We start from the raw sequence: 21,342 nt of genomic DNA on the forward strand, positions 1-21,342 counted from the left end.
AAGAGGACCTCGGAATTGCTGAAGATTTTGAGGACTGATTTTGCTAGCTTTAGAGCTTGACCATGAAAAGTTGTTGTCATGAAAAGGAATAAAATGTTGATGCTTGGTGACACGAGCCTTGTTCTCTGAAGCAATAGTGCCTCAAGTCCCCAGATAATATTTTTCCTCTTTGATATAGATGTGCATACCAGATTCCAAGAACTCTTCACCTTCTGTCAGCCACAAAGACAGCCACAGGCTGCAAGTTCTCTCCTAAGCTCTTCAGGTCCCAGCTAGGAAGATGCTGGGAGAGACCATAGTCTCTTGTATGGAAGAGATGTCCTACTCCATGAAAACATCCATGTCCCTGTGGAATAATTTGTCATTACTTGACAATACCATGTACTAGGTACAGGCCCAGGGACATACGGACAGCCCAGATAGGGATCTCATTCCTGGTTTGAGTTTTATGTCCTGCTGTCACATTTTATTAACTAAGAATGGTTCATGAATAATGCTGAGGTTTGAGAAAGCCTTTTTTTTTTTTTTTTTTTTTTTTTTTTGGATAGACAGGAGGGTAGGTCATCAACATAAATGGTACAGACAAGCTGGAGCAAAATGTTTACTAAATAGCATCACCCAGGTTTGAAGCAAAATCATAAAGTAGAGCTGCAATGTCAGAGCATGGCGTGTGGGAGCCTGTATGCACCTCGGGTCTCGAAGCTGGCAGAGGTGGTGGCAAGACCTTCCAGCTTGCTGTGGGGAGCGGGCTGATGCAGTAACCTGGGCAAGTCTTAACACCACTGGGATTCCTTTAGTGTTGGCCTCTGATGTGTCTGGGGTCATTGTGAAAATCTGTTCATCTAGAGGATGAATTCTAGATGAATGTAGAGAATGAAATCTAGATGAAGTGGGCTCTGAGAAACCCATTTCATGATGCAGTTCTCAACACCCTTCAAAGAAGGTCCTCTAAATGCTAAGATATGAGAAACAAGGGTTATATCTACTGATGACGATGAGCCTACGTGGCCCATATTCAGTCAAAAGTAATTGAAATGTGTTCCGTTCCCTTTCTCTTTTAAAATTTCACTTCTGTAGTGCAAAATTTGCTTTGTACTGCCACTGGTGTGATGCACAGTGTTATTTTTTTAAACACCTTTGGATTTCATAGTCAATATTCTCTTAGCATGTTGCTTACGTTGTTTCTGAAGTTGGTTTAAAATCACACCGATGCGCTCCAGGCCGTGATGTGCTTTAGGTTGCTGCCTTTGGCTCCCGGAGCCCAGCCCAAGGGCCTTTCGAGACGGTGGGACTCCTGCTGTTGGCTTTTGCAGGGCTTGGATCAGATCCGTGGTGTGTAATTCTTCCTCCCGCATCCCCTACCCCTGCCTGAAATGTTCTTTAGGAAAGTTATAATTTGAAGAATAACAATATTGGGCTAGATTTTTATTTCCTATAAAACAGAAGAGATTTTTTTTCAAGTCAGTAAAACTATGCTCATTTACATGAGCTTAAGATATTTACATACAGCCTCACATCTCTTTAATAAGCCATAAAGCGCTCTCAACTTCTGTAAAAACCAGAACCGTTTAGACTAAGGTTCTTTTTTGATGCCCAAAGTCCTAGGCAATGACAGCTTAGTTCACTGAACTTTGACTATTTTTCATGTTATCTCTTCATACAGCCTCAGTGCATACCCAAACAATCCAGAATTTCTCCCTCTGCAATGTTATTGTCTGGTCATCTGTTTTCTCATATGGTTGTTTCACCACAGACTCAATTTAAACACAGATTCTAGAAGGAACAGCTTTAGTGACAGCCCTGCCTCAGCCACAACTGAAATAATGAAGAGTTACAGCAATCGTAAACATATGTTTGATTTTGTTTTACAGAAAGGGTTTTCTCGGTTTCAACTGGCTGGATAGCAGTGTGAAAGTACATGTATGTCAGGAATTTATTTACATCGATAACTGACTAATAAACTTTATTATTGTAGAATCCAACTGTTTTGTTGTCAGCAATCTCGTGCAATGCAAAAGCTGAATTGGGTGGATCATAAAAGCTCAAAAGTTTCATCTTCAGCCGAAGGATGTCAGGGGGAAAACTGTCTTTTCAGTTATATCAGTTACAAAGTACAGCAAGTTTTTTCCCTTTTTTTTTTTCTTTTCTTTTGTTTTCTTGTCTTGGTGAGAAATCTTTTATACTTGAGTGAACCTGAAGCAATCCAGAATTCAGGATTAGTGCTGGTGTTCCTAACATCAAAATATGGCCGAAGAAGTAAAATGGTGCTTTTGTGGCACAGCACAGCATGAACAGACTATATTTAGGATGTAGGAAAACTCGGTCTCTACAGAAAAGCATTCAGTGATTTTTATAATAGTATTGTAATACTAAGAGAAAGAAAAAAAGAGGGGAAAGACAGAAGATGTACCTTTAACCTGAGCATCAGGAAATAACATACCAGCAGTAGGTTTTATTTGTCTGCACAGTAGTCCCTAAGGGAAACTGAGCCAAGTATACTTTCTGCTAACTTTCCATTCCTAACTCTTAATCAAAAGTCCAGATACTAACTGCTCTTGGAACATGAACCCCTCTGTGACAATATGTGGAAGCAGAAATTCAGCAACAGTTAAGTCCTTCCCACAGCAGCATCCCCTGTTGTAGTGGACCGGTTGGGCTTAAAATGTTTTCATGTGAAGTTTTTGGGGCATTGCTCAAATGCTTTTTTAGGTATTCAAAGGGGAGAAAGTTGCTAAATACCATTCTCGGTTGTCTCAAAGCTGTGTCACCGTTTGAACTGCAGTTTTAAAACTCGACGTACCAACCATTTGCTGCTTGCGTGATGTATTGCCCAGACTAAAGACATGATTCAAATCTCATCCCGCTGAAGGCTGATCATACCCTTGTCGGTTCAAAGTGAAGTCTTTGACTAAATACCTAAATACAAAGCTTGAGACAAAAAGCGTGATTGGTGAAGATGGGACTATGATTCTGCTTTCACACCCACGTAAATCTAGAGAAAAACCTCGCTCGTGTATAGCTAGAGCAGAGGCTAACGCTCCTACAACCCGTAGCAACAACACAATCTTAGTAGCTGGGAGGGGTTAATTAAAACAGAGTACCTGAGTGGCGTAAATCAGAAGCTGCTTGGGCGATGTGTTTCACATAAAACCCCAAATGCAGGGATAATAATTTACTTGCATTAAAATGTTCTAAATGAAAACTTTCAAACGATTTCATGTGCAGTTGCTTATTGAAATAAAGAGTTTGATTCCATATAAACTTACCCTGATTTTCAAACTTTAGAAAGCTGAACAGCTTTCCGTGCTTTCTTCACCCCAGCTGTCTGTCTCCTCGTGTAACTAACAAGTCAATCAACATTATTTTTAGGCTGAGATGCAGTGTTTGTTGGTTGGGTGGTTTTTATTTAAGAGCTACATTTTTGCCTTTTATTATCTGTGATTTTGTTTGAGATTTTTTCTCCTTGTCTAGGCTATGTGCACTAATCTAAATTGTGCTATGTTACAAAAGGCTTATGTGCCACATAACTCTCAACTGCAAATACTGTTAGCCCTCGAGGGAGTTTTGGACACGTAGAAGACCCCATATGCACATCGCAGCCATAAATCCAAATGTTATTACCCAGACTATGTTAAACATCTTCTAGCATGCCTTTTACAGGGCCAATTTTTAATTTCTGGCACTACAGCTAAATGATGTTTAGCATTTCCTGAGCCATACTAATCAAAGCGCTTTTCAATGTGTGATTTACAATGTGGCTTCTATAGAATGTGCTGCTTTATGATACCTCGCTGGTATTTATTTGACTGTTCTGCATGGGAAACCAGAGGAAAACAGTGGAATTGCCAGCTGAGCTCACAGGCTCAGACATGGGCGAAGCTACGTTTGTTCTCGGGGAAAAAGTTTATTTGAGTTTAGGCAAAAAATGAGCATGGATCTGGATGACGTACATCAGAGATAGGTACCTCATTTGGCACTTGGATACTCCTCGCAACCTGAGATTCCTTTGGAGGTCAAGCCCTGGTGGCTCTGGAATGAAGGCAGCAAGCGCTGAGCCGGCCCGCTAGTAAGAGCCTGGGCACTTGACTTGTATTTTTTTCCCCAAGTCAGCATAAATTCAGGTATCTCCAAACAGTTCCAGATACGTTATTTCTGATGTCCCTCATTAGACTAATGTAATGACAACATTAGACTAGTTTAGTTAGAAGGTATGTCAGCAATGCTAAATTGTTTCTTAAGTGACGATTTTTTTAATATATATTTTAGGAGATAGAGGAGATTGTTTTGGTTGTTCGCCCTTCGCTACATATAGATCACTATCCTATAAAGAAAAGACAGCTTCAAGATGTATAAAATGGTGGCTTTACTAACATATTTTAAAAAAATTAATCTGAAAACCATTCATGTTCCCTAACGTTTATAGTAAGCATATGAAGAACAGGATCGCTTGGTGCCACAGGACTAGAAAACCACGTAGCGTTGTTTAAATAAAATACGAAACTCTTCAGTTTTAACTACTATCTCATTTTCTTACAGTTGGTTTAATTTATTTATTAAAATAAAAACCATTCTACTATTTCTTTTCCTTTCCTTTTATTGTAAAGCAGACTAACATATGTCTGTGACTTTTAAAGTAAGCACAGTTTTTCCTAGTAGAAAAAAAGTGATTTCCAGTCAATAGTTCCCTCTCAAGAGTTTTTTGGTGTTTTGGTTTTTTTTTCTCCTTTATGTGTAATTTCAGATGCTGCACAACAAACACGTGATGGTTCGTGTTGGAGGAGGATGGGAGACATTTGCAGGTTACTTACTGAAGCATGACCCGTGCCGAATGTTGCAGATCTCCCGAGTGGATGGGAAAACCTCTCCAATCCAGAGCAAGAGTCCAACCCTCAGGGACATGAATCCAGACAATTATCTGGTTGTTTCTGCCCATTACAAAACCAAGAAGGAGATTAAGTGAAATAAGCTTCTCATGTGATTGGGACTCTATGTACTTAGGTCCAAATTACTTTCTCCAGTGTAGTAAATTTAGTTTATGCTTTAAAAGGACTTTGGAAAATTTAAGACAGACTGGAAATGGCAACCCATTTTGAAGATCTTTGAATTGTAGAACTATTTATTTCTAGTACTGTATCTTTTATAGCAAATTACCCTTGCTAGGCTAATTACTACAATCAGATAAGAAATAGACATATATTTTTAGCCAAATTATTACTCTTTAATATGTGAATGTATACTTAGAGTTACATAAAGGAGTGGTTCCTGTTAATGGAATAAAATACACAATACGTTATATTTGTATGAAAATCGTATTTCATTGAATCCTTGACTGTTAGACTAGTTGAAAAATATATATGCAGGTGGGAAATGAGTATTTGTGGAAATTATTTGGTATTGCCTCTGAAAATGAAATAAAAATTGACTATTTTTATGGGTTGCAAGATTTTCTTAACCAGTAGAACATAAAGACTTACTGCATGCCAAACGACTTCCCAAAGCAGTTACTTTTAAAACAAAATTTAAAAAGCCCAAGAACAACCACCACTCCCACCAGCCCCCACCTTCTTTTCTTTCAAGCTAAAGACAATGCTAAGCGTTAGATCTGTGTGCAGACCCTTCCTGTTTTTTCCCGAGGTGCCTGATACAGAAGCACGGGGAAGCTGAGCGGTTGCCCCTTCCTCCTCCAGACCGCAGAGGTGGTCAGTGGGACTGGTGGGGTGCTGGGCTGCAGCCTGCCAAGGGAAGCCATAAAAAAAGATGCACAGCCCTTGGACCCAAGGAGGAGCTTCAGGAGATGCTAGTCCCTCCTAAGTCACAAATCACTATACTGTTCTCGAATCTGAGCTTTTCCTTCCCCCTATTTTTAATTTTGTTGGTCATGCCAAATGTGAGATATTCATTACGCTGTCAGTAGAGTGATTCACATTCTTGTAAATCCTTCATGCACCTCAAAAATAGCTAAAAGCATATGGGGGCTTAGTTCATTCTTTTGGCTACTTTTCTATGTTTATATTTGGTAATTTATGTGCCTTGTAACATCCTAGAAAAATCATTTTATAGGATTATTTCACTGACTGTATAAATTTGAGCAGAACTCAGTTGTTTCATTACAAATGAAATAAATTTTTTTAAAGTACTCATACATTTTGCAAGTCTTATTTGTAATCTGTGTTCTTTGTAGTATCACTTTGCTGCTACTGCCCGGATGCCTGCAACACCCAGCGCTGCTTGCTAACCTCATCATGAGCTGCACAGTGAACGGGGCAAGCACTTGCTTACTACGGATAGCACGGAAATACCCAGATTTTATTGAAAATTAATTTTACTTTGCAGGGAAAGAAAAAAATCAAAAGCATTCTTAAAGTTCCAACTGGTATTTTTCTGTATATTTTGATGTTTCCTTTTAAAACATAGAGTTATGATCTGCTGCTGTGGTCTTGCAGATTAACAGCAAAATATCTGCTGGCTAGAGAGGATCGAGACCTGCTTTTATGTTCCGTGCCTTATCAGAACCAGCACGTTGTCTGTCCCTTTGGTGGAACCGTTCTACCCCACCACCTGAAAATATCTGCCACATATGAGCATTTCACAGTTGCTTGGTGCACCATGCGAAGTAACACAGCAAGTACCTAATTCCAAACATGTTTTTAGAAAGAAAAATTGCAGCCTTTGTGTTCTTATTTTGGGGTACTTTCTGGGAGGATGAAATGTATACTCAACCAGTAAATCTTTTGAAAAGCCATAGGAAAACCCAGTTCTCATACAAGGCTCTTGTGGGAGTGGAGAACAGGTCATAAGCAACATTATTAAAAGCAAAAATGCAGCACAGCTGAAAAAAATCATGATTTTAAAACATGCACTGAGAGATCTGTTTTTGAATGAACAGAGAAAGAAAAAAAAACCCAAACTTGTGAAAGTGTCAGATGTTTATTTTGAAATAATGGTTACTTTTTAAAACATCAAGAGATGTATTTCCGTCACCCAAAATTAAGTTGGCATTATTATTATATTCTTTCTTTAAAATATCTGAAGGTGTTTACATGTTAATAAATCAAATAGCTATTTTTAAAAGTATTCTTAGGTTTATTTTAAGATTAAGCTTCAACAAATAATCTTGGTAAATCCAAACCAAAATTTTAAATTAAACATGAACTGCTTTATGTGCTTGGACTGTAGCTATCAAAATAACCTTTTTTGATTCAGGCTAATCAAGCTTCTTAAAAAAAAAAAAAAATTCGCATTAACGCACTTCCTAACTTAACATTTCAATTTAGTTAATTCCAGAAAGGAAGGCCTATAAAGGACTTTTTAATGTATTGCCACTGCCACCTAATCTGTGTGAAAAGCTTGCAGGTGGGGTTCCTGCATGTGATGCACCTGGTGTGGGCGTGGGTAGCAGAGGAGGAAATTAGAGCAGGAGCATCAATAAAGCAAACAAATGATGTAGTAAGCTAGTTTCTTTTGGAGGAAGGGCTTGGGAGTACGTTATTTGCAAGGTTAGTGTGGTCAATGGTGTTTTTTGAGTGTATTAGGTCTTATAGCACCGTAGGAGTTGGGGAATTTGTTAAGAGCCTGAGGCTCAATTTACAAAGCTAAAGACAAGCAGCAAAATCTTGCTTGAAGACGTGTGGTTCTTGCTGCAGTGCTGGGGCAGAACAAACTTTGTGTAGAAAGTATCTGGGGAGGGAAAACCACCCTGTTGTTTGCCCAGGTATTGCGTATGATGCTCGAAGTTTCTATGCCAAAAGCTATGGGATTAACGTATCTAGTGTAGGTTTCTAGAAGGCTGAACTGAATTGTAGGGTACCACCTGGGAGTAGCTGCGGCAAATCCCTTGTCCTGGTGGTAGGGAGGCTCTGCTGAGGCTGTGGAATACTTGTGTGTTGGGCAGGCAGGAGATGAGGTGTTGCGATATTGGGCTGGTCGTGGATGGTGATGGTAAGGAAGAGTGCTGTGCAGTGATTTTAGTTTGGTCTGTCGCTGTGTGCCTCAGCTGAATGTGGGTGGTGAGGAGGCTGGAAGTCACAGAAAGTTGGACAGTCGTGAGCTGCAATGAAGCTGCTTCTCAAAGTCCTGGCTGGGTCATAGACCAGACCCCACGGGGTTTCCTGCTGACTGGGAATAAGTAACTGTGCTCAACTCAAGATGGCTAAATTATGTCAGATTACTTGTAAAACTTATTATTATTGTGTAATGTCAAAGAAATATCATCATGCTGGAAGTAATTCAGAATTAGTTTGGAAATGTAACATCTGTTACCGCTTGCTACAGGAGGTACCTTCTGTCACCTTGCTGTTTCACCTGAAATTTTTCTTCCAAGCAGGCTTATTTACGTAAGTGAGTGAGGATAGGGTTTTTTCTCATCTGTTACAGTGATAATTGTTCCTTCCTTTGCATTACCACCTTTTTTTCCAACTGCAGTTTAGAGTTGATAACGTAACATCTATGGAAGCTAGTTCAAGGCTGTTGGCAGGGGCGAGTGAAATGGGGAGGTGTCAATATATGTGTGTGGGAAGGCATAGCAAGTCTCTGATACCTTAAGAGACAACACTGAATGTATTATATGTGTTCATTTTAGATCAGGGAGAGGAGCTGTTTGCCACAGCCCAGTGTTAAGAAGCATCTGCTGGATATGTTGACAAGGGTCTGGTCCTGTTGGGGCTTGTGTCTTGTGGGCTGCTGAGAGGCACTACCTGAGAGGGGAGGAGGGAAGAGCGCTTTTTCTTTGCATCTCCTACTGGTTTTTTTTTAGCCTGTGGTATGTTAGGAATCTAGAGTAAGGTGAAACAGACACGTGGAATCACGCGAACGTTTATGAGGCTGGAGAGGTTTTTCCATCCCAGGCCAACTGCCGGCACCGTTTGTGCCTGATGAGCTGCGTCCCAGCGATTTGGTCTGTCGCTGTGCCAAATCCACATGCTGAAGGCATCTGTTTTCCTAAGGGCCCGCAGTGGTGCTATCCATCCCTGTGGAGATGCGGCTTCTGCGTCCTCCCAAGCCTCTGGACGTTCTGCCCCAAACACTCCCTCCCTGGCGTAACCCACATACTTTAGCAACAGGCGATAGCAGATGGTTTCGTTTTCGGTTGCCTCGAGGAAGATTATGCTATCGCGGTCACCGAGTCAGCCCTTTCATTGCAGCTCGTAAGCCCTGATCCCAACTGCCAGTTTTTCAAGTGAGCTATAAGAAAACTTTCAGAAGGTGGAGAAAAAAAGGTGTACTCGTAGGGCTGTGAATGGATGTGTTTTAACAGGCTCTAAGGGGAAGTAAACATCTAGGATTAGGGGAAGTAAGGACAGAATTCCCATTATGTTTCGTATTTATGTAGTGCAGCACTAAGTGGTAAGAAAGAGAGAGGTGTCTCTTTCTACAAGAATAGAGCAGCTCTCACCTATAGAGCTCTGAGCCGTGTCATTTAACGGGACACTTCAGGTAGCTATCAGTTGTATGCTACCCAACTGCACTATCATCTGCTTGCTTTCTCAACTGAAATTTATGTTACCAAGAAACTTAAAACAACAAGAAGTGACTTTATTTACCGAAGTAACTTCCTAGATTTTGTTCAGACTGGCCATCTGAACAGGGGTATGGTAGAGAAACCTCTTTAAAAATAGCTTTACTAGTTGGTGATCTGTAATCTGGAACTGTACACTCCCCTATCCTCTGATGTGTCTTGGCTGTAGGAATAAAATTGGTGTTCACAGGGGGGACTTTTAAACAGCACAGACATGTCTAGTTTTTACTTAAAGGGCAGACATACCTAGTTTTTACTTAAAGGATGGTGAGGGAGTGCAGTGTTTTCTTCCATGGTAGTTCTCAATTGCAAGGATCTTCTCTTCACTGACAGGCACCCTTGACCTGGGGCAACTCGGGCCTTCCAGCACAGCTGCCGGGCAGGCAGCCACAGGCAAGCCAGCTCTCTTAGCAGGACCAAGAGCTGGATAAAGAGCAGCGTGCATGTTGGGGACAGGGTGGTAATCCTCTACTTGAATGCTGAGCGTCCTTACTGGTGACAGACATTGCCTGGAGCAGAACAGGCTTGCCTTGGGCCGCCTAGCAAGGATGGGCAGCGCAGCAGTATGGCTGCTTCATGCTGTTGGCAGCGTTGGATTGCTGATGGGAACTGTGGGTTGTTTCATTAGGTTATTTCAGTGGCTTTATATGAAAGTCTTCATGATACTAATGCAAGCACAGACTCCTGTTCGGTCAGCGTGCGAGCTCCTTCCTACAGGGGCTTGGAGGAAAACAGACTGAGGGTTATTTTCCTCCCCTTAGGTTTGTGGGGAGCGGTGTGACCAAGAATGAAGAGAAGAATGTATTAAGTCTGAAACATTCCAAGCAACCGACTAAGCTTAAGTGTGGCTTAAGTGTCTTTGTAGGACACCCACTGTGACAGATCTAAGACTGAAATTCACATTTCAAATTACGGTTCAGTGTATTTTATTATAACTCAATGCATTTTCATTAGAGTTTAAAAAAAAGCCAAAAATCACTATTACCAGTTAATACAAGGAAGAGAGCAATTGCCAGCAAAGGAAACTGAAGGTACCCATCTGCCAAGGACACAGCTTTCTAGCCCAGACACCATTATATTAATATTGAAAAAGTCTCCCTTCTTAATTCTTCAGGCTAAGCCAGGAAAGTCACCTGTTGGGACTGCACTCCTAAGACAGCATGAGACACTACTGGGGGAGGTAAAAGAAGAAACACTTAGTTCAAGGGCGGGGGGGGAGGGAAGAAAAAGCACTCCTCTATAGCCTAAACCAGGTCAAAAATGGGGTCAGTAAGATACTAAGGACAAGCCTACTGGTCTCTAGGGAAAGTAAGAGCTAGATTCTTAATATTGATCATGCTGCAACAGACTTCCCTCCTCTATCAAAGCAGTGGCTGGGGACCACTAGCTCAAAAGCCTGGTTTTAACACCACAGTTTAAATAGCTCTAAATAATCAAAGGCAGCTTCACCTTTGGCAAAGGGACTACAGACATTGCTGAATACAGAATAAAAGTGACAGAGCTTTTGGCACCGAGCAAGCGTTACCACCCCGTAAGAAACCCATCTATAACGTACAGCAAGTTTAGGAAACAAACTGTCCAAGACAAGACACAGTGTAAGCCTTTTGCTTTTCAAAATCCTGAGAAGTGCAGCATTGCCCTCTTGTGGTAATAAAGGAGAACAACTAGTAACAATATTTATAATTTAATGTTTAACTTGCAGTATTCATTATAAATATTTAAACTCGAAATAAATCCACATCAGAAAACAAGGAGAACAGTTATTAGACTCATAATAAAACAACTTTCTTGCTATAGGCATACAGGGTTTATAAAGGTTTCTGTTTTTTTAACTGGTGACACAAAATGCTTCCATTTGTAAGGAACCACCATGAATCCACTTTCTTTCATGAAAAAGGCACTAAATCCCTAAGCAGTTGACAAGTCATTAGGAAACCGAAGAGAAATACTGTCACTGACATATTCAAATATATATATTTACGAACAATTTTCTACATGAGGACTTAAGAGAAAAGTTTAATTGTAGAGCTTGAAGTAAGCGTCAAAACCAACACATGGGCACCTGAGCTGCGCTTAAACCAGTCACACAGACATACATACATCAACTGACCAGACATCATACGCCTACTGTCAGACTGCAGGTAAGGAGGCTGCTTTCATGTAAGAAAACCCATCTCCCTCCCGTGACAGAGAAAGAATCAAACATGCACATAAAACAAACAAAAAAATTGGCCAAAACCTAGTGTTCAGAGTTAGTTCTTAAGTTTCTTAGTGTACGTTTCCACGTCTGTTCTCTGACGATGGCAAAGTACTGCTGAGTCTTCATATGCAAACAGCAAAGCCACATGATGAGTAAGTGCCACTCAGCCGCAGAAACTGGCAAGTTATTGGCAGTAAACATCAACCTTCTTGTGGGCAGTTGTACTTCATTATCCAACCTGCCACTGAAGAAGAAAACAAAACATACCACAGGCTTGTATGAATAGGGGAAAGGAAAAAATCTAGTGCCTCCCAACAACAACAACAAAACCCAACCACCACAAGATTGTCTAAATAAAGTAAATTCCCCATTCTAACACCTTTTATATCCAGCAGGTGAGGGACATGAAGCCCACCAGCAGCAGCTCATACAAACTCCAGTCCCCTGAGTCATCTAGAGCAATGAGAGGAAGAGCTGCAGGCTTAGGAAGTCTGTGTTTGAATAATTGATGCATTATTTGCCTTGGAGAGATTCTCATTCTTAGTTACATCTCTGCCTGGCCTTCTAAGACAAAGTTTACATTACAAAAGCAGTAGCAGCAGTCAAGTTCATCACTATCTACGCAAATGCTGCGTATTTCTTCTGTAAAGAGATAGATAATGAAACCCAAAGCTATTACCCTACTTAGTTCAGCCATTTTCTATAAACTCTGAGGGAAGAGAGACCATCTCAACCAGGACTGAAAAGGGGCAGTGGTACAGGTCAAGTCAGTGAGGAGATCCCCAGTGCTGCAAGTACTGTAAAACTGACGCATCGTAGGTGCAGAAACTGGGGAAAAAGAGTTGGGGGGAAGGAAAAAGAAAAGCTCTCTGCCGTCGTTGTGTGTCCCAGAAATGAAGTCTCACTTAGAACACTGTGCGCAATAATGACACTTGCTTCCATTTCTATTCCATTTCCCTTCCTCTTGGTTCTTCCTCAAGTTATTCAATCTTGTAAACAACAACAAAACAGGATTTTCTCAGCGAATATATGGACAATTGCATCATGTTCTTTTTTTAAGCTTACTCTCAGTCCTCCTTCTCCTCCAGAACCCGAAGCCGCAATTCTTTTTTCCATTTCTTCCTGTTTCTTTTTCTTTTGCTCTACAGAGTAAGCGTTCTTAATACCTCGAGAGGAAGCCTGGGAGAAAACACATTTAGGTAAGACTAGTTAGCCATTTTTCTTTTGATAGAAACCAAACTGCAACTCTTGACAATGCAGTTTTATGGACTCTGGTTTGTGTGAAAAGACTGAAATGGTGATCAATGCTACTATTACATAAATGCAGACATTCTGGGACACTTCCGCATACTCTGAGCTCTTGATCCCATAGGTATATGAGAGTGGTTCTGTTTTACGTTATCACATCCAGGTGAATGTATTTAATGCAATTACATGTACCTGCTTTGCTTCTTAAGATGCAGGACCAGAACCTCCCTTGCCAAAAGTCCGGTAAATTTTTAGCCTGTGTTTCTCTCTGTCAGGGCCTATTCTTGCCCTCACAAACGGAATTAACTGGGGAGAGGTGACTTGGGCAGACGGAACTTGCAAGAGCTTTAGTTGTTTCATCACTCATTCACTTCTTCCATCTCTTTTTATTAGAAGGCTACTTAGAGATAAAATTGAGATGATGGAAATCATAATGACAGCTTCTATTCCAAAACTCAATAAGCAGACAGAGAAGGTCACAAGCTCTGTATAGCCGCTACAGAAATCGATGGGCAATTTACAAGCAGGGGAGGAAAAAGGTTGTGTTTGTAGTGCTAGCCCAGGCCCTAAGAAATCCATTTCTAAACTGCCATCTGTGAGAAACAACCTGTGAGACAGACTACCCTTCGAACTCCATAGGACATGCAGATAGCAGCTGTACACAGATGAGAAACCTGTTGACAACTACCTGCTTCACATCCTCATGGGGATGGTTTAATAAGGACCTAGCCTAGATGGCAGGAATAACAGAACTACAGTGAACACTCTAAATCTAAAAAGAAGATGTTTTAAACCTGATCGTTAGCTAAGTTTAGGGTTATGATGCTACAGCCTAAGAGATGTTAAAATCTACCAAGGGAAAAAAGCAATGTTCTCACCTGAAATTCAAGGCCCTGACGACAAGCTCAAATCTCAACGGGCTACTAAGGCACATGTTACCAACTCAGACGCTGTGAGTTCTAGCTTTTAGGCAACCAGCCTTCCAAGTGAGTTAGGTACCCAGACTGTCTCTACAACACCCCAAAAGGAAGAACACGTCACACCACCTCAGGCTGAACAATGAGCAGTTAAGCATGTACAGGAAAACACTAAGCAGAGAAGGACATCTGATCTGATCCCTTGTCCCTCACGAGGGGGAAACTGGATTAGGCTGCCTGCAAGACACCTCCATTACCTGACATTCAGAGGCTAAAATGCTCTTAAGATAGTCCTGACAAATCCTGGTAGAGCTGTTTTATCTCTTTCTTGTAAGAAAACAAAATGTAAGTGAGTGATATTTCCATTTTTCTATAGCAGCCTAATGGCTATCCCAAAACTTCAAAGCCATCCATAAGCCAAGTTGCTTCATTTCTCTTTCCTCCCAGGAAAAAGTTTTTTAGCAATTTAAGTGCTAGATGGGGACACCCCCCCCCCCCTGCCCTTTTACATCCTTCTCAAATGTATAGTTAAGTTAAACTTAAAAAAACCCTTTTTAAGATTACATATGAATTGCTTTTAGTATGTAGTCTGACACAAAATCAAGAAGTTTTAAAGAAGGACACTGAAGCATCAGTCAGCTGTTGCTTCAATTATTCACCGAACTCTCTTAAAATCAGGTCAACATGCTCCTCATCAATAATGGTCAATTTTTAATTCCACATGTAACGACACTAACAGTCATACAAATAACACATTCCTTTCTCTTCATAGTTCAGCTGTAGTGTCTAAGACACATGTGTTACTTATTGTAGATTTTGTATGGTGTATGTTATCAGCCTTTTTGAGAGGTGTGGGAAGGAAGAAACAGTTCTACTTCCACATCCTGCTAGAACATCTGCATCCTACTGCTTCTAGATTTAAGGATACTTAAGTAGTTAGAGCTTAGCAACCTTAAAAAAATACAAAAATAAGTTAATAACCCCTCCTTGCTAGAGTTTAGTGAGAAACATGCTCAGCTGTTGCCACACTGATGAACTCAACTTGCAAGAGCCCAGAACCTGTGTTTGTAAGGGAACTACAAGCACTGTACCGCTTGAAATTGCCACCACAATTGTTTGGCAACTCCGGGTTGAAATTTTTCTCACCCTCTTGTTTTCAGGTCCTATCATGAGGGAAAAAAATGAACTTGCTCTTTCAATTCTTAGGTTGTTTTTTCAACTCCTGCAAAACTTCTCCCATCCAAACAGGCTCACTTATCTTGCAGTGGTCTTTGAGCACCTGCTTGTGAAACTGGTCCATAAATATGTATCTGTAGTAAGTGTTAAGAAGGTAAAACATTAATACTACTATGAAAATATTTAATGACTTCCCACAATCCTGAGCCTGCTATCCAGTGTTCCCACAGAAGCCCTTGCTATTTTCCCCATAAACTGCTTACCTAAATTACTTTGAATAAATAGTTTTATCACATTACCTCCATCTGCCTCTTTTCAGCAGCTTCTGCCAGCTGTCTCCTCTTTATTTCCTACACAAAAGGCGAAAGACAGTGACATTCTATACCCGGACAAGCCGGCACCCCTCTGGAAGCCCCCAGCCCACCTCAGGTGTGTCCCGCGGGCTGCCAGGAGATGCCGGCCCGACCTCAGGGCGCATCGCCCTGCCAGGCCGCGCCAGGGAGGGCCGGGGGCGGCCGGCGGCGGCCGGCGGGGGGCAGAGGGCTGCCAGCCGGCCGGGGGGCGGCGGGGGAACCTCGGTAAGGCCCGGCCCAGCCCCGCCACCCGCCATCGCCCCACAGCGCTCGGGCCGCCCCCGAGGGCCGCGACGGCTCCTGGGGCTGGGGAGGGGGCGCTGCCCCTCGCTCCCGCCCGGGTCCCTCAGGCCGGGGGCGCCGCCGGCCCAGGGCCACCCCCCCGGGCCGGTTAAAGCGCAGCTCTCCCGGTGTCCGGTTCGGCCGCGGGTCCCCAGCGCTCGGCTGTGGGGTGCACCCCCTCCGCGCGTTGCCCCCCCCCGGCCCCCCAAGCGCACAGGCCGCGGCTGCGGGCGGCCATGACGCTCCCCGCCGCCGAGGCCCCCCAGGGCCGGGCTTCCCCCCGCACGGCCGCGGCCTCGGGTCCGGCAGCCCCGAGGCCTCTCCCCGCGGCCCTACGACCCGGCCTCCATGTTGCGGGAAGCGGCCCGCTCCCTTCCCCCGCCCCGGCAGGGAGGGTCGGCGCCGCTGGGCGTCGCAGCCCGGCGGGAGGGAAACGGCCCGCGGCGCCGCACTCACCGGGTCGGGCGTCTCCACCACGTCCTTGACGGCGCCCCCCATGCAGGGCAGGCACAGCCCCATGGCGGGCCCCACCGCCGGCAGCGCCGGCCAGCGCGGGGGAGGCGGCGGCGAGCGACCAGGCGGCGGCGCCGCGCTCGGGCAGGGCCCGCCCCGTCATGGGGCCGGCGGGGGGCGGGCGGTGCGGGGAGGGCGGCGCTGGCTGCCCCGGCGGGCGAACCGGGCTGGCCCCGTTCTGCGGGGCACGGGGGGCGGCAGTGGGGTCTGCACTGGCCGGGGCAGTCCCGGCAGCGAGCCGCCCGCTCCGGTGCTGCCCTCGGCTGCGTTGAGGGGCGGGCGGCGGGGCCGCGCTGCCGGGCCTGGGGCGGTGGCGCCCCCCGGGCGGTTCGGTGCCCGCGGGGGCTGAGGCGCCGCCGATGCCGTGGCAGGGCCCGAGCCCCAGGGGACGACCCCGGGCACTCCCCGCCTCAGGGCCGGCCCGCCGCCCAGCCGAGGCAGGCACCACCCGGCTGTCTGGGCTGATCACCGATGTTCAGCCCGAGGTGGATGTGATTATCCCCCGGCTTAATATTTTTAAATGCTCGTGTCATTTCGCAAGCCCCTCGGCCTCGGTGCGTTAACCGTTCAGTGCGGGTGCTGTTCCGTCCTTGTGGGAATGCTTTGCTGTGCCTCACAAGCAGGAGCGGCCCTGCAAGGATTTCTTCCCTCGCTGGTTAACTCAGTAAAAAGAGGAAACCGACAGTCTTTCCCTCTTTTCTGGCTTTTCTGTTACAGCTCTTTCTTAAAAATTTGCCACCTTTTCTTCTAGTTATTGCCAGCAGACCCCAGCATTACCCTATTGAATGGCATTCCCAGAGTATGAGTGCTGGCCTACATGCCCATCCCCAAGGATTATGTGGAGAGTAAAATACCTATTCCTCATAAACACTGCAATGTTTACCCAGCTTCTTTTCTGCCTCTGTGATTTCGAACACAAATACATCTTTTTGCACCAATGTTCTTGTCCTGTGATTTATCCCACGAGCCTGTGATGCTGTCTGTTATTGTAAAGTACCAATTTAAGTACTTCTGCTTGTTCCGTGCACCTTAATTAGCCCTCAGAGAGGGTTACAGCCTCGCTGAAACCAGCGCTTCACATAAAGCACAGCACAGCAACCTGGGCTTTCTGAACTGGCCATCAGCAGTTGGGGTGGGAGCTATGGGAGCGTGCTGGGGCTGTGGGAGGGGGGCTGGGGGGCAGTGGGGGCGTGCTGGGGCTGTGGGAGGGGGGCTGTGGGAGGCTGTGTGTGGAAGCAGTGGGAAAGTGCTGGGGCTGTGGGAGGGGGAGAGTGGGAGTGTGCTGGGGCTGTGGGAGGGGAGTGGTGGGAGCAATGGGAGCATGCTGGGGTGGTGGGAGGGGGCCGGTGGGAGCACACCTGTGGCCCATCTCATGCTGGTGGGGCTGGGGTGGTCTCCAGGAGCACACCAAAGCTCTAGCAGAGCAGCTGGGCTGGGTTGTGTTGTCCCAGGAGCTGCAGCTTCCCTGCTGTGTGGTGTGTTTAAGGTTTGACTTTCTGCTTTATAATGAAAGATATATATTTTTTTAATGATTGATTTTTTAAGTATCAAGATGCTATTGTTTTATGGTTGTGTGGATTAGTGTTTGTCAAGCTTCAGGTTGGAACTGAGGCGTTCCTGGCTGGTTGCCGGCCCCTGTTTGATCCAACAGATGATAATCCCGGAGGGTGTCTGAAATACATTTTGCTGCATCTAAAATAGTTAGAGGAAAATTGAAGCACGCTTGAACAGAACTGCACAGAGAAAGAGAGCCCAGCTTTCTGGCAGTATGAGCTGGTGAGACAGGTAACTGAAAAGGTGGGTGGTTCAAGCAAAATTTTGGTTCTTTTGAGGTGCCTTCATAAAGTAGGTAAAGTTGTTCATGGAGAAGTAGCCTGCAACAGGGTAACAACTTCTTGTTCTATAACAAAGGGTTTGTAGGTTTCTACTGAGGGTTTTCAAGGCTGATGTTTTCACTGCTGTAGTTTTAGGGATAAGCTTTCAGTTAGGTCACTTAAATTGTGGTCCTTTAACAAAAGGTTCTTGTTGAGATTTCCTGGAACGAGCTTGAAGAGATTCTGGGGGTATATAGTTTGAAATGAATTTCTCAAGGTAGTGTGTTCAGATACGCTGACAACCAGCGATAGCTGGGAAATTAGATGTAACTTCAGATTTTGGGCGTAATTTGGGCTCTGTATGAGCAAGGAGTTAGCCTCGCTGTGTTCTGAGAGCCGGGTGAGGATTGATAGCTCTCTGGCCTGTAGTGATACCGCTAGTAAAACACATCTGTCCCGTGGTTTTGGGCTCAATGAATCTGTGTTGCCTCGGGATGAGCATCTGAACACACGCAGCGGCAGTTACCCATCTCTGTTCTGAAGAGCCGTCTAACCTTTCCTGCTTGGTCTCTGCTTTTCATTCTCCTGGGAACTTACTCCCTGTGCTGGGTGTGAATAATGCAGCGCATCCCTCTCAGCTTTAGGGTTAAGCTCATCTTCTCAAACGCAGCAGTGATCGCTTGACAGAACGAAGTGTGCTCTTCACCATTACGGGTTGCAGTACTGTTTGATTAATTGCATGCCAAGTATTTCCTGATGCTGTGAGATGAGAGGTATTAGTGCCTGGTAGCTCAACAGTAACAGGTGATAGGGAGTTTTGGTTTGGTTGATTTAGTGCTCTGGGACTCTTTTTGTCCACTTCCCCACAGCCTGCCAAATAATACTGTAGTGGAATAACACATTAGTTATGTAATAAACTTTAAAAACAAACCACACACACACACTTAACACTGACATTAGTAGTAGTAGCACTTTGCCTTTAAGTGGGGCTGCTAGGCTGAGCAGTTTGAATTTTTTGATTTTTTGATATGTGACAAATTGCGTGTACTGAGTTTTGAGTGTCTGCTTTAGCAAGAAATACATACTGAAAATGTCAGTGACCTCTCTGCAGGTTTTTGGCAGCTGGCTGGAAGGTTTGGCAATTTGTTATTTATTGATTTGTAATGGTTTAGTTATGGTGTCGTTTGTGCAAGAACGGTATCAAACTGCGTCTTACTGACTTCTGTCAATGTTGACGTGTCTAGCTAGAGAGCTCCAAATCCAGCAGATGGTACTGTTAGCACAAAAATTTTCTGTATTTCCCAACTCTGCAACCACACCTTCGATTTATTGTTTTGTTGTGATATTACAGGCAGTGTGGCTTTGAATAGGAATGAAGATGCTACTGTCTGCTCCATTTGTGGATGTGTCAGAAAGCTTTTCAGGATAACTGACAAGGACTGCGGGAAACAAACGGCCCGTTTTACCCTGCACTATTGTGTGTTCAGGATAATGCAGGTAGAAGGGAAACTGCTTGAAGAACCCCAGCCAAGTGACTCACGGGTTGACGAGTTTCACTTTCAGGATGAAAATTAGTCTTCACACGTACTTGCTCTACCCCATAAATGTCTTTTTCAATACCTCTGTCTTCTGAAGCACTTCACAGCATTATGCCACTACAAAAGAGAAAGTCTGGAGTAGGAGGTCGAAAGGGGCAGAGGTAGTGTTGACTTCTGAATGTAAGAGCTTACTGATAATGGAGGATTCCCGTTACTGGTACTGCACGTAATCTTAGAGAGAGAATCCGTTTCTGACTTCCCATCTGGAAAGTTGTCATGTTCATTGAATTACTTAAAAAGAAAAGTAGAACTAAACCAGTTCAGATTTAACTCGGGAATCTTACTTACCATACCTCTCTTCCAGCTAATAAAACCATGAATTTAAATTTTTAAATTTAGGAATCTTTCTTCAAGAAAGGACAAGTGGCTGTGGCTCAGCTGCAACTGGTTTGGGAATCAGCAGTACTTGCTTTCAGCATAGGCAGCTTTTAAAGCAACAAAGACGTTGGGGCCCTTTCCAGGAAAGGCATGGAACAGCTTGGTGCCGGGATGTCTACTGGAAAAGTAATTGCAGCATCTCTGGACATTTATATATGTCTTTGTGGCGTGTTTTTTAAAGAATGTAGCAAGGCTGGGTTGTTTTTTTTTTTGTTGGTTGGTTGTTTGTTTTTTAATTTATTATTCTAACCAGAGGTGAGCAAATATGGTGTAGGGCATAGTCATAGGTTACAGATGCAGATACTCAGTTTTCACTTCACAAGTTTTTTCTCAGATTTCTTTTTATATTTTAACTTAGGGTTTACTGTGAATGTCAGACTGCAGTCCAAGCTCTGTATGATCCCTGACGGTACAGCTTTTGTTGAGGTCCATGGAAGCTGAGCTTTTCTTAAGCTACAGCTTAACTTAGTTCACAGGTTTTGAGCTAATCATGGTAGTTTCCTTTCCTTCATTAGCAATGAATCCCTTTCCATTAGTTCCATGTCTGTCTTCATGGATTGTCATGATCTGCTCCGCAGTAGCAAGACAGATTTTCAGCTTTAAGGATGTTGCTAGCTGGTGACTAAAAACATGCATACTGCATACAAGCCTCCTGTCTATATGTTTTCCTTCTGTGCAAAACAAACGTATATATGAAGCACTGAAACTTTTCAGAGAATTTGGTGTACAACTCAGTAGCATCATATCCTTGCATAAAATCTGTAAAAGCATGTGGAAGTCGTGCTCGACTGACTGTCTGGCATGTAATGATAAAGTCTGCATCCTGGTAAAGCGCCTTCCGATTTCTTTGCTAGCTAAAACAAAGAATGCTTTTAGGTACTGTGCTGAGCGTGTTCATATGATGCATTTATCAGTCCAGAATACCTCAGTTAGACAGTAATTAGGGACTGCCAAAAGAACATCTGTTTACAGTCACCACTTCTAAGGATAAATTTGCATCATGAAGTAGCTTGTGCTTGAGTACAAGGGCAATTAAAACCGAGAAGGAAGATTTCGCTGCTTTTTAAGGTCAATTTGCACTCTGCTTGCCTTTGTACTGTTACACAGTTTGAAAAATCGCTGTGCAATAGACTCCTTTACAAGACATACAGCAATGCATATGCTTTCTCCCTCTAGCATGTTAGCGGAGATAGGCTTGGAGTTATTTGGCATGAAATAACTTCTAAAGCGAGTAAAATACAGACCGTTTTCCCACAATTAGGTAAGGATGGGAGCAGATGATTCTTGGCCTTTGTACGTTCTGCTTGGTTTCCGCAGGCACCCGATACTCTGTAGCCCTGCCTGGGGCA

General features: G+C 43.9%; 2 protein-coding genes across 6 annotated transcripts in view; one reads left to right on the forward strand and one right to left on the reverse strand.

Moving 5' to 3' along the window:
- The window catches only part of GAS2 (growth arrest specific 2), a 98,234-nt gene extending 92,094 nt beyond the window's left edge, over positions 1-6,140 (forward strand). For all 5 annotated transcript variants that reach the window (XM_055722587.1, XM_055722589.1, XM_055722588.1 and 2 more), the window contains exon 8: positions 4,742-6,140. In XM_055722587.1, coding sequence (XP_055578562.1) covers positions 4,742-4,960 — 219 coding nt within the window. In that variant the 3' untranslated portion in view covers positions 4,961-6,140. The remainder of the gene's footprint in view (positions 1-4,741) is intronic.
- Positions 6,141-10,759: 4,619 nt separating this feature from the next.
- SVIP (small VCP interacting protein) lies at positions 10,760-16,307 on the reverse strand. The gene is made up of 4 exons (XM_055722776.1): positions 16,147-16,307; positions 15,355-15,405; positions 12,780-12,893; positions 10,760-11,958 (listed from the first exon to the last, which is right to left on the reverse strand). Exons 1-4 carry the CDS (start codon positions 16,207-16,209, stop codon positions 11,944-11,946), a joined length of 243 nt encoding a protein of 80 aa, XP_055578751.1. The 5' UTR covers positions 16,210-16,307; the 3' UTR covers positions 10,760-11,943.
- Positions 16,308-21,342: the final 5,035 nt, after the last annotated feature.

Source organism: Falco cherrug, chromosome 10 (assembly GCF_023634085.1).
Source record: "Falco cherrug isolate bFalChe1 chromosome 10, bFalChe1.pri, whole genome shotgun sequence".
Taxonomy (NCBI): Eukaryota; Metazoa; Chordata; class Aves; order Falconiformes; family Falconidae; genus Falco; species Falco cherrug.